At 42.4% G+C, this 12,886-nt stretch overlaps 1 protein-coding gene across 1 annotated transcript; it reads right to left on the bottom strand.

Moving 5' to 3' along the window:
- Positions 1 to 1,386: 1,386 nt before the first annotated feature.
- On the bottom strand, positions 1,387 to 8,947 carry gjc4b (gap junction protein gamma 4b). Its single transcript, XM_085136120.1, has 3 exons — positions 8,755 to 8,947; positions 2,894 to 4,070; positions 1,387 to 2,792 (listed from the first exon to the last, which is right to left on the bottom strand). The coding sequence occupies exons 2-3, from the start codon at positions 4,038 to 4,040 to the stop codon at positions 2,779 to 2,781; spliced, it is 1,161 nt and encodes a 386-aa protein (XP_084992246.1). The 5' UTR covers positions 4,041 to 4,070; positions 8,755 to 8,947; the 3' UTR covers positions 1,387 to 2,778.
- Positions 8,948 to 12,886: the final 3,939 nt, after the last annotated feature.

Raw genomic sequence — 12,886 nt, 5'->3', positions numbered from 1 at the left:
GCGCCGTATTTGATAGCTTGCTGCGAGACCTCACACCGAGCGCATCTACTGCAGGTGTGGTGCCTGTTATCGGACGAAGAGTTAGCAACATCCCCCAAAAACCCGAAGAGGAGAGTCCTGGCCCCTAGCCCTGCCAGTGTAGCAGAAATGATGAGGATGATGATGGCAGCAGCAGCTGTTCTTCTCTGCGTGAGTAGCTTAATGTTGTTCGTGTATAATTTACGTTGAGTAGGCTAACCACGTTATTACATTAATGCATGTAAGGTGAACTAGCAAACATCATCATAGCTACATGCAGCTGTCTTCTTGTTTGATGGCAGATACTCCCTTCACCCTGGCCAAAAAGGCTAAAATGACCAAATAAAAAGTGGGAAACAGTTAAACATGAGAGGTTTTTGGACAAAGTTTTTGTTTTTTCCATTGTTTAAGCTGCTTCCAGCCAAGAGTGATACCATATATGCCCTATAGCTGCAGAAAAGGCTAACATTGTTATCTTTTTACAAAAAAAACAGCTGAACATGAGAGGTTTTAGGATCAATTTTGTGTTCTCCATTCTTTAAGCACCGGTTCGAGCACCGGTTCGAGCACCGGTTCGAGCACCGTTTAAGCACCGGCACCGTTTCAAAAGTACCGGTTTGGCACCGGTATCGGATAAAACCTAAACGATACCCATCCCTACTCAGGACCTTCTTGCTATGAGGCAGTGCCCTGTCTGATTTAAGTTGCAAATAAAACCTATTCATAGAAAATTAAATGTATGACCAAATCCCCAAATAATTTATTTATTGATAAAACCTCACTGGAGACCTTTTGGGGTTTTTTTTTAGATCACACTCAAATATCTAACTGGCCAGTTACTTTATACCAATTCAATGTTTGGGCATGGTCAAGACCTGAGCACCAAAATGGAGAAGAAAGGTAGTTTAACTGACTTTGAATGTGGCATGGACAGCAGGATAGAGCACCGTGTCATAAAGCTTGGATCACCTCTGACTGGTTTTCTGTGCACTCAAATGGCCTCCAGTCGCCAGACTTTGCACTTCTGAAAGCGGTAAGTGTAGCTACTCAAGTATCCAGTGAATGTAGATAGAAGTGACCCGACATATCAGGTTGGATTAGTCATTTGCAGGTGAAATTGGCAAGTATTAGACTTTACAGACATCATTCAAGTCACTGTACAGGTCACTGATGGAAAGTAACCGAGTTATACTTGTGGCCTTTTTCAATACATACAAAGATAGATCTATTTAACTGGACCACTTTCCAAATTTTACCCAAGATTATGGGACGTGAGATAGAGCATACCAGTAAAGGTAACATAGACAATATTGTCCAATGTTGTCTAAAACAATATTTGTAAACAAAGGAAAACTAGGACCAAAAATCTGAATTTGCTGGATTTTTATTTTAAAACTAACCACAAAGTTCTATCAATACAAAAAGTATAAAAAGTACAAAAAGCATTGTTCAAAAAATAACTTGAGATGAAAATATGAATTGGCACTGTGGGTATTATTCAGAATAGAAAAAGATGGCATCTCGTCAGAGCGCGTTCAAGGCATTAAATTCACATTGATTTGATTACAGATCCTGGAACAGTGAAAACACTCATCCAACAATCAGCACTTTCAGATAGCAAACAGATACAGTTTTATCCCCACTTAACCAAAAGAAAAAAAAAACAGAAGTTAACATTTCTTGTGGTCATACATGATGTGTACCTAATAAAATAAGAAAACAAAATTATTTAAATATTAAAGAGAAAAGTGTTGCAATATTATCTCAACTGTACCAAACAGAATACACCAGTCCAACAAAATCTGGCATCAGGAAGCTAAGACAGTAGCAAATACTCTTTGAAAAACAGGGAAAAAAAACAAAACAATCCCAAACGTGTTGGCCACAGTGACAAGAGTCAAGACAACAACACTTACAACTAATACAAAAATACAGTATTAAATGTGTAAAACAATACAAGTCATTATCAAGAGTTAAATGGTTTTCAAGCATTACCCAGGTTTGTTTATTCCTTTGGACAAAGGCATCCCAAGTGTGTTCCAGTCACCAGTCAGGCACCAGACTTGGGAATGTTGACTGGTGCAACATCATCAAAATCACAAAAAACAAATCATTTGACACACTTGAAGGAAACCTTTGTATGAAATGTTACACCTCAAAGTCTTCATCAGCATGACAATAACTCCAGTACCTTTTCTTTATGAGTGGTGCCGTGTCCATTAACCCTTTGTTTGCATGTAAAAGCACTCTCACTTCTGCACAAAACACAAAATTCTTACAGTTTCAACATCTTTTTTTGCACATCTGGCTTGGCCTTAGAAAAATCCCATTAAGTTTTCCAGTTTTAATCTAATGCAAACTTTATATGCAATCACTGAACATCCAATGGAGGACAAACTCATAAAAATGACTAATAGCTCTAAGACTTAAAGTTAATTATATTAAAAAAAAAAAAAAAATAGCTGCCCTGAGGGAGAAGCACATGGTAACCTTAACTGTTCTTGTTGCACTATGGCAGTTTGTAAGCACTTTGGATCTTCAGACCGGCTTGTGTCTCGAGTATTGCTGGGTTGAGACAACCGTTCTTGCAATTTGAACCGATGCTCGACCACAGTCGGCCATAACACTGGAAGGCTTGGGCTGACTTCATCCACCTCAAGCAATTTCACAACATCCCACTCACACATACAGACTGCCCTTGGTTCAAATCCCTTGTGTCCTCTCACTGCTCCTCATGTTAACTGCCCAGCTGATGAGAATCTATGCACGAAGACCTGCAGACAGATCATCAGGGTTGTTAAGCAATGAGTTTCAAAAACAGCCAGGAAAAAAAAAAAAAACTGTGGTTATCAAGAGACAAAGACGGAAGCCTCACCTTTGTCACAGGTACTGCTCTGCTTTTCCTGGGCAAAGTTTAGCCTGTTCTGCTCCACTGCAGTGCCGTTAGATTCGGGGCTGCTGCTGCGTGACGGGCTGCTCTCCTCGTTCTGGTATGCCATATCCAGATGCTGCTGGGCCAGTTTTAGGTGCCTGCGCAGCCTCTCCAGCTCCCGAGACGATGCCTCGTCCCCGAAAGACTCGCGACCTGAGTCTCCCAGGTTATCTCGAAATCCCAGTTTTCCAGATGGATCCTTCTTCAAAGCCGTGTGATAGCCTGGAGGCGCAGAAGGCTGGCGGCAGATGGAGGACCTCTGGCTGGCCAGAGCTGAGTGTCGTGGGGTGGGGTGCCGGGGCCGTGGCGTGCAAAAGCAGTCGCGGATACCACTGATGCCAAGGTGCAGGATCTCCAACAGGGTAAAGAGGAGACACAAGGCGCTGACGGCATACATTATAAGCAGGAAGATAGTTTTCTCTGTTGGGCGTGACACGAAGCAATCCACTGTGTGCGGGCAAGGGGAACGTGTGCATACGTACGACGGTGCCACTTCCAGACCATAAAGGATGTACTGTCCAAACAGGAAGGAGGTCTCAAAGATGGCACGTGATAACAGCTGGAACACGTAGACCTTCATCAGGCCGTCTCTCTTGATGCGACGGCGCCCATCGTGCTTTTTCTTGGGCTTTTCCGCCACCTCCTTTTCCTTTTCTGGCTCAATTTCTTCAATGATCATGGGATCCTCTTCCCCATTGTCCTCCGCTTCCTCGTAGTCCCTGTTAGCGCCACGGCTCACTATAGGCATCCTCTTCCTGCCCTGGGGCCTGTAGTCATCGTCATCCATGCGAGCAATCTTGTGCATAGCAAACCCAAGGTACATGACGGTGGGAGTGGTGATCATAATCACCTGAAACACCCAGAAGCGAATGTGCGACAATGGCGCAAAGGCGTCATAGCATACGTTCTCGCAACCAGGTTGCTGCGTGTTACACACAAATTTACTCTGTTCATCATAGTAGATCGACTCTCCTCCAACAACCGTCAGCACAATCCGAAAAACGATGAGGAGGGTGAGCCAGATCTTGCCCACGAAGGTGGAGTGATTGGAAATCTCATCCAAAAGGCGTGTGAGGAAGCTCCAACTCATTTTGTCTTTGGAACAGGAACACCGCTATGTCTGTGTAAGAGGAAAAAAAAAGCATATATCAAAGTTAATTTCTGGATGTCTTTACCAAGAAGTTTGCCCGACAACAGAAAGCACGTGAAGGAATATGGGTCGCTAAAATATGACCAAAAAAAAGAAATACAGTAGTACTTAACATTTAAATACACTGTAGTAGGTGTATCATGTTTTTGCAACACAAGGTGGTGCTATTATGCCACCCTCACAGTAGTACCCATTACAGCCGTGCACTAAAATCTGCAGGCATGCTCAGGCAAGGATCTCCGATATTGTCTGAATAGATGCAATCAAAATCATGTAACCACAGGCAGACTGATATGTGCAGACAGTTTAACCAGCAGACATGGTACATGGTTTTTATCACAGCAAAAAAAGAAAGTAAAAAAAGCCCTGAGGTCAAACATTAAAAAAAAAGAAAAGAAGCAGCATTCATGTAAGGTCTGGAACCGGCTTGTTAGTGTGAGGAAACTTCAGCAAGCAAAATTTCAGTCAAATATTTCACAAGCTCTAACCTTGTGATCTTATTATTGAGCACCACATTTCCATGTTACGACACTGCTGTGCAAAGACACTGAAAGCTGTCTTCATCTTTTACAGAGTTCAGTGACATTCGCAGACGTTTAAGAAGTTACAAACTAATTCAGAGCCACGTGTGGTTGTTCTTAGCTGAATTTTAGTAATCTGACAGCAAGGTAGTAATGAAGAGCTTGTGTGGTTTCACAACATCTGTGTCAAACCTCATGACTTCAGCTGTGTAATTATCCAGAACTATAAACCAAGCTGCTGCACTTCAACCAGCTACATAAAGGTACAAGTTTCTATTCAAACTCTTATGCAGCTTTTTGCCTCTGCCTTGAAACGACTCTGTTCATGTATCGGTCATAAAGACTGAAAAGCCTTTATTCAACTACATGAATCGTAAAATAAAAAGTAGTGCTGTGCAAAGTCACCCCTCATTTCTTTAGTTGTTATCATGTGATGTATATACTATATATTAAATATATTTTTTTGTTATCTATGTTAATAGTGAGATCAAAAGTCAATTGTTGTTGTGACCACCTTTATTCTTCAACACAACCTGAACTCTGAGACATTTCTGATGACGAATCCGTGCGCAGCAGATGGATCAACTGAAGGGCCAGATCCCTCTTCGCTGGATTTTTCCTATTTCTCAAGGTCATAACTTACAAATACTGCCAATCATCTGTTTTTTTGCCCTTTTGTCTTCCCTTTGCCCAGTTTTCTCGATTTTTTTTAAAGCTGAAGCCCAACGTATGCCAAGTTTTTAGCTAACAGCCATGTGGGAAGCACTCTGTTGTTGCACAAACACTATTTCTTGCCCGTTGAACTTTTTTCTGTGACCCTTTTTCATCAACTCGACTAAAGAAATGGGAAATGACTTCTAACACTGTGTCATCATTATTAGTTTTGTGCTTTTTATTCTTGACAAAGAACAGCTAGCACCTTACGGCAACATCAGCACAAAGGAATGGACTCGACTGATCCTGACATCACCATGCACTCTATTTATACTTTTTTTTTTATTGATTTCCTGCTCAATGCAACTAATTTATATCCAAGTCTCCACTGCCAGGACATGGATGTGAGCAGAGAAACACGGCTGGAATGAAAAAAGCAACCGATGCGCTTGATGGAACAGATTCTGGATTTCCATCCTCCCGTCCCGACTATGAATATAAAAGCATGAAGTTTTGAATAACTTATATATTATGGTTACAAAAAACAAACAAACCAAAAAAGAACATATTCACCACATCATACCACAGAGTTTATATAACATCCAAACATATCTTTAGAGTTTAAAAGTTGAAGCCAACTGCAAGTACGTCAAACCGGCATTCTTTCAAATGCCCAAAAGGGGGCGCTCTCTATGGTTTTAAAAAAGATGGTTGTATTGAAGTCTGTGGGGAAACTACTCTCGGCTGACAAACTGCTCAGTTTTTCAGTCAGATCAGCTCATTGGTCATGTCGTCTCTGTGAAAGAACTTCCTTAGCTTGAGGTTTCGTGAGACTGTGCCAACGAGTGATGCCGTCTCTGTTACACGTGAAAAGAAACGCTGGACGTGAAAGCCTCAAATTATTCATCCAGCACATTTGTAGGATTTATTGTGCTTCCTTTCATAGCTTGGATTATGATACTTTTCCATCTACCCCATGTTTTTGATCACGTTTAACATCATTTAAACGTTCATTCATAACTGCTGATTAAAAGTATACATGCACACCTGCAACAAGCCTTTTAGCTGATAATATGTTGTGTGGCTAAGAAAAACTGCATGCATGAAAAGATCAACTAGATAAAATAAGGGAAAAGTGACCCGAACGATTCCAACACCAACTACCACTGAAAAGCCTTCTAAAGATCACACATTACTCTCCTCAGCGCTCCAGCTCAATAAGTGGTTTGTTATACTGGCCAACTCTCCAGAGTGAGTGGTACTCGTGTTTGCCGCAGGGTTGGCAAGGACAAAAAACAAAACAAAACAACAACTTCCTTAGATAAAGAACATTTTGCATTGTGCAGGAACAACTGGGTAATGACAATCAGATACATGATCAGCAAGTTTTTGACGATTCAGTCTGAAACATTAACTACTAAATCAAAGAATTATCTTCCTGTGTTTAGTCACTGCTCCCCTCTCACTATCTCATCTGTGGTTTCTGTTGTTGCTGTATGCAGCCATCTCATTCCTACATGCAAAGAGATGCAGCAACACAAAAGTGTGGTATCGCAACTGCTGGGTTTCCATGGAGATAACACATACTAAATATTTGTGAGAACTACCTTTACCCTCCATCTAAACCGAGCTATACTGTAGTTTTGTTGATGTAAAGCCAGAAGGACTAAAGGTCAAGATGATCCTCAGCTGCTTGAAATGTAGGTTAATAGTTAGTAAGAACTGACATTTTGTTCAAGTCTGAGCGCTGCCTCACAAGCAAGCCTGAAGCAAAAAGCTGGAAGTAGCAGAAAGAGCTGAATTATGTAACTCTCAGCTGCTCTTGATAATTGAGCACTGGAATCAAAGAATGGTATGTAGATGGGCCTGTTGCTCATATCCTTATTTTTATAGTTTTACAGCTCCTTCTCAGCACCACTATTCACTAGTCCATCACGTGCGAACTGCGAAGTTACTCAACAATTTATCAACTTTTACATAGCAAAGATTGCCTAACAGAAATGCAGGACCTCACTGGTTCAAATTCCGAGCGGGGATTGGGATGAATAACAGACTCCATCAAAAAAAAAATTGGAATTGAGCTTATCACTTCCACTCATCAATGCTGGTACACTGCACATAACAAAACAAGGGACCTGAAGTCACGGCAGCGGAAGTGTTCATCCAAATTTTTGATGAGTTTTTCTACCCTGCTTTCAGTCTCCTTCAGCTGTGCTGACTCTGAAACCACTCATGGGCCTACCCACCTATCCAAGAAACAGTAATGTAATGTAAAATCCATCTATTTTCAATGACCACATTTTATATAGCTTGAACCTTACATATACTTGAGGGGGTGATGCGAACATCAGTATTAACAGTTAAGGTTTTATTTTGCAGAGACTCCCTGCGTGCTCCCCACTCATCCGTCAAAAGACAAATGAGTTTCAGCCTGGTCTGCAGAGCCAGCCCGGGCCTGTCTGTGTGGTATTTGACAGAAAACAGGCTGCTTCCACCCAGTGGAGATTCAACACTGCTGCTGAACAGAGAGGGTTTTGTGCCACATCTGGGAGGCTCGCTGCAGTTAACCTTCCGGTACCCCAATGCGCTTAAGCATAGAAGCCCCTGCCCTGAAGCAGGGGGGAGAGACCGACAAGTAAGCAGGGAACGAGCAGACCTGAGTAAGGAGTGACTTCCGGTTAAGTTTAACGATAGAACCGGGTTTGGGGAAAAAAAGACATCCCAAACCATCCGCCCACCACAGCGCAGTGAGTCACATTATAAAACCTGCTTAATTAGTAAAACTGAGGAAGAGTAATGACAAGAAAACAAGAAAAATCATTTAAAAACCCAAATTCAACGAATTCCAATATTGAATTTTAAGGAAGCTAATCCCTTTGCAGGGAATAAAATTCCTCCTCGTGGCCAACGACGGGACACGTCGTCAGCGCGGTGCCCCGCGTACTCCGTTAACGTTACCGACTGTTATCAAAGCAAACCGGTGGGCGACATTGTTTTTATAAATCCTGAAAACCGTTAAGAAAGTATCGATATTGCAGCTAATATCCCACATAAGCGTGTGTGGGCAGATTCCAGGGGGAAAAACCAGACGGTTCCTGACCCTCCAATCACAAAGTGGATGCAGATAAAAGTCCCGTTAAAACGAGACAAATAGTCCGCGTGCCAACGCAGCTGTAACTGCACATGCTGCTAATTAGATATCTTTGCCTTAATGTGCCGTAAGATTCCCCTTTTCTCTCTTTAATTAGCGCTCCCTGCTTTCACACTGTGCGCGTAAACTCTCGTTTAACGGATTTGTGCTGTAACGCACGGCTTATTAAAAACGCTGCAGTGACCTCCGACGCTTTACAATCACAGCCACCGGCGGACAGGCCCGAGAAGTTGAAGATAAAAGTCTAGTTAAAGCTCTTATTTGTTAGCCAAAGCTAAGAGAAGATGCACCCGCGTCCCCGCCGCGCTTTGTCTGTGAGGTGTTTTACCTTCAGTTATGATTCCAGGTCCTCCTTTTCATTAAAGTCGTGGTCTGACGCGGGGTTTCTCTTTTAAACCAAAGTCCTCCCGCTCTTCATATCAAGCCATCCAGGTTTTTCTTCTTTTCCAACGAGGAGCTCGCGTCGTTTCTCCAGTTGTGTGTCGAACTGCTGGGCGAGGACAAAGAATATTCCCAAATCCCCCCTCCCCTCTTTTCTTCTCCTCCCAGTTCCAGCCAGGCACCCCACCCCCTTTCTGCGCAGCCTGGAGAACAGCATTAAACTGCCAGCATTCCTGATGCAATCTTTGCTTCGTCTTATAACTCCAGGCTGCCCAGGGTGAGAGGACCGACAAATGTGTCGCAGGAGGAGCATTCTAGAAGCAAAGAATAAATCAGTTTTTTTACTGGAAAAAACAGAGAATGGGTTTAGTTCGCCACTTAAAATTTGGTCTAGTAAAAAGGCTTTAATTGTTAACAACAGAGACAGTTTTATTGGAGGTGCTTGAGCCTGTCTGCAACCTGCAAATGGAGTTTCCGTTTCTGTCCAAACTGGATCATTTCCAGGTATCCAAACTGAATTAAATGTCTCGATTTAAACTCCAAGTCAGAACAAACAGTTCCAAATCAGATGAATTTAAAACAGGCTTTAGATGTAATGACTCAGTCCATCTCTGCCACTGACTCAGAGGTCCAGAAAAAAATCAAACACAGACACACGTGCAAACAAGGACTGACAGGTTCCAAAAAATGATAATAATGTCATACAGAAAAGCAGATGTGCAGTGCCTTCAAAGCTGAAAGTCGTAGTAATTCAAGTGTTTTAGATATCTACGTTCAAGGAGCTGATTAAACACATCCAACAGATGGCAAAGAGATAAGATACACATTGAGGAAGACATGCATCAGTTTGTCTCACTGTTCAGGTTAAACATGTCCACACATACACTGCAGTGTATTAAATCAGATCCCACAAAAGCAACTGGCCTGCAGCTAGAAGTCTGCAAACAGAATGATTTTCCTTACTGTCCTTATTTTCCCTTCAAAAAGAAATTTTTTGGAGAAACAATGATTAAATTAAACTATGGCACAAGGAGCGATGCGTCACTAAAGCTTGTGATGCTTAGAAAACACTGCCATCACTAGTTTCACAACTGACATCTGGACCTAATGTTGTGTAGCAGACCAAACACAAATCTGTTTTTTCACAGCACAATTACGTAGAAAAATATGTGAATTGACGCAAACTCTATGGACACTGAGACACAGTGTCCAGCTGTGATTCTGCCGATGTCTGTGGATTCTCCTTATGCCATAGGCAATTACTAATGGAGGACAAACTCGGCGTCAGCATCTGTGGGCAGATAGAGCTGAGTGCTTCATCTTCACTTTGATAAAGAGACAGAGCAAAAAGGGGCTTGGAGACAAAATCCTAAGTCTTTTCAGAAAGTTTCTTTCATTCATGAGTTTTACTTCTCTATCTCCCGTTGGCCGTTAGGGCTGAATATGGACTATATTTTCCATATGGGCTATGGAAAATATAGCATATAACTGGTATCCTTCATACATGAGAGGTTCCAGCAGCAGTATCGCAGTATGCCATGAAGAAAGTGGCATCAAGCCATGAAGCAGCTGTCAACCACTGTTTTTCTAGAACAATACAGCCTGTTGAGAGTGGGTGCACCTCTTCCTGCTGATGCCAGCATTCGGAAGTTGTTGCTATCATAAGCCCCCTTCCTTTGTGTCACACTTTCTTTGCTAAGAAAAACATGTGTTTCCTGAGCCCCCCTTCAACACTTCTTTGAACCCACATCCCACAGTAAACAACGTCGATTAGTCGACGTCAAAGGAGAGTTAAAGCTTTTAAGCCATGTTGTGTTTAAATCAAGATCTTTGTGCCCTTATTTGACATTGGCTCTAAATGTTCTTATTTTTTTTGGGGGGGGGGATGTGACACCCACCACGCATTATTGGCTTGCACTTAATCAAACTTGAAATTCCCTGTAAGAGCTGAATTTGCACTTGGCTGATGCTGCACTTTCGATAGAGAAGTGACATGAATGAGGTATGCACGGTCACCCAGATTAAATATCGCAAGCATGCAGTCAGCATCAGTCTCCCAAGATAGTCACTCAAACTGAATGATGACATTGTTCTCCCTGGATTCCCTGAAATGCTGCTCTTCGTCGCTTCACCGCACCTCTCCAGAGAAAAATGCAGACAAAGCACATCTACTCTACTTTCTGCATCAAAGCTGTGAATGCACCGTCAGGTTGGGGGACAGTTGGGCTTCGTCTTATCTCTTTGATAAGTGCTCGTTGCTGGTGAGAGCAAACAAGGAGAAGGACTTATTGTTTAATATCTGCTGCAAACAGGAGGTCAGTGGAGGAATGCAAAGCCCTTCCCCCTTTTCATGGTGCAGCCCGAGCTCTATTGTGAACCACAAGCATGCTTTTATTCATGGGGTGTAATGTGGGGTGCTCTGGGAAACCACAGTGCAAATGACAGTGAGAAATAATCAGGAGGCGAGGAAGCCTGGCCTCACGGCCTCTTCAGACCACGAGCTGATGCTTGTCTTCTTGTTAAGCAAACATGCGTGTCTGCATCAACAGAAAGCACCAGTGTCTGTTAAATCACTGGCATATTTGCAGTGTGCCTGTCTCTCATCAGCTCCTTGGCATTCAGATGGGTGTTCACTCCTGTCCGGTCAGCTGGCATGATAGCAAAGGACACTGTGAAAATATTTGGATTTAGTATCTGGGTTACGATAAGTCTGCTAGGTGCTGAGAGCGCCTCGTCACATTTTAAAGAAGCATCTGCAAGCCAACAACACTGCCACAACACAGGAAGTGAGGCCTGTTAGGGAGCCACAACAGCTGGCTGTCAGTTTAACTGAGGCTCTCAATTTTCTGTAGATTAGTAAGCTTGGTTCTGCACTAGGAGTGATGCTACCAGTATGAGCTCTATCACATGAGTTAAAGACAATGAATTACAGGTAAATCTGGACTAGGATGTACATCTTCTCAACATGTATCATCAAAACACACAGACCCAGTTCAAAGGTCCTTTTGAGTTGGTAACAGCAGGTAATGTTGTCATGTAACTGATCCGTTTTGAAACGTATCAAAGCACTTTTAAAAGTTACTTTAATCAGTGCTGGTTAGGATCAAGGTTATTATAGTGAACTCAAACTAGACATGAAAAAGCATCATAGTTCATTCAAATAAAAATAAAAACTATGCTAACTGTAAGGGGGGAGATTGTGGCCCAAGAGCTGGGAGTTCGCCTTGTAATCGGAAGGTTGCCGGTTCGAGTCCCGGCTTGGACAGTCTCGGTCGCTGTGTCCTTGGGTAAGACACTTCACCCGTTGCCTACTGGTGGTGGTCAGAGGGCCCGGTGGCGCCAGTGTCCGGCAGCCTCCCCTCTGTCAGTGCGCCCCAGGGTGGCTGTGGCTACAATGTAGCTGCCATCACCAGTGTGTGAATGGGTGGATGACTGGATATGTAAAGCGCTTTGGGGTCCTTAGGGACTAGTAAAGCGCTATACAAATACAGGCCATTTACCAAAGAAATGTATAAATAAATATGTAGAGGATTTCTTTTTTCAGTTTTAGTATCTTTAATCTGAAAAACAGTGTTTTTTCCTACCTGATGAGGTGTTGATGAACATATATGTCCACTGCTTTCTTGTTCTGTGTTTCTATTGTAATACCTGTCCTTATTTTCCCAAATCACACCTCTGCTAAATGCCCTCCATACAATAACAATTAAAAAGCTATAAACAAACAAACACTGAAACTAATAAAAATAAACTGAAACTGAACATTTTCAAAAATAAAAACTAAAGTGAAACAAGATAAAACTCACTCTGGAAACGAACACAAACTAAACGTAATTAAGAACAAAAAGTCAAATATAACAATGCAACAAAACCACAGCAGCACTGGTTGGAATACATCCTACAAGTTTGCACATACAAACTGTAGACATTTTTCCATCCACGTCAAACATCTGCTGCCGTGTTCGCCTGTAGAAACCGAACTTTTTCAGAAACAGTGTAGAAAAAAAGTATTTGTCAGCACTTTTTCTGTGGATGGAGAAACTGGTCTCAGAGCAGATCTTGATTTACGGCTTAAAGCTGCT

This window comes from Neolamprologus multifasciatus, chromosome 16 (assembly GCF_963576455.1).
Source record: "Neolamprologus multifasciatus chromosome 16, fNeoMul1.2, whole genome shotgun sequence".
Classification (NCBI taxonomy): domain Eukaryota; kingdom Metazoa; phylum Chordata; class Actinopteri; order Cichliformes; family Cichlidae; genus Neolamprologus; species Neolamprologus multifasciatus.
This window is presented reverse-complemented; position numbering and strand designations above follow the sequence as displayed.

Bases quoted from the DNA above. Each gene is read 5' to 3' on its own strand.
- gjc4b (XM_085136120.1), bottom strand. From the start codon at position 4,040: ATGAGTTGGAGCTTCCTCACACGCCTTTTGGATGAGATTTCCAATCAC.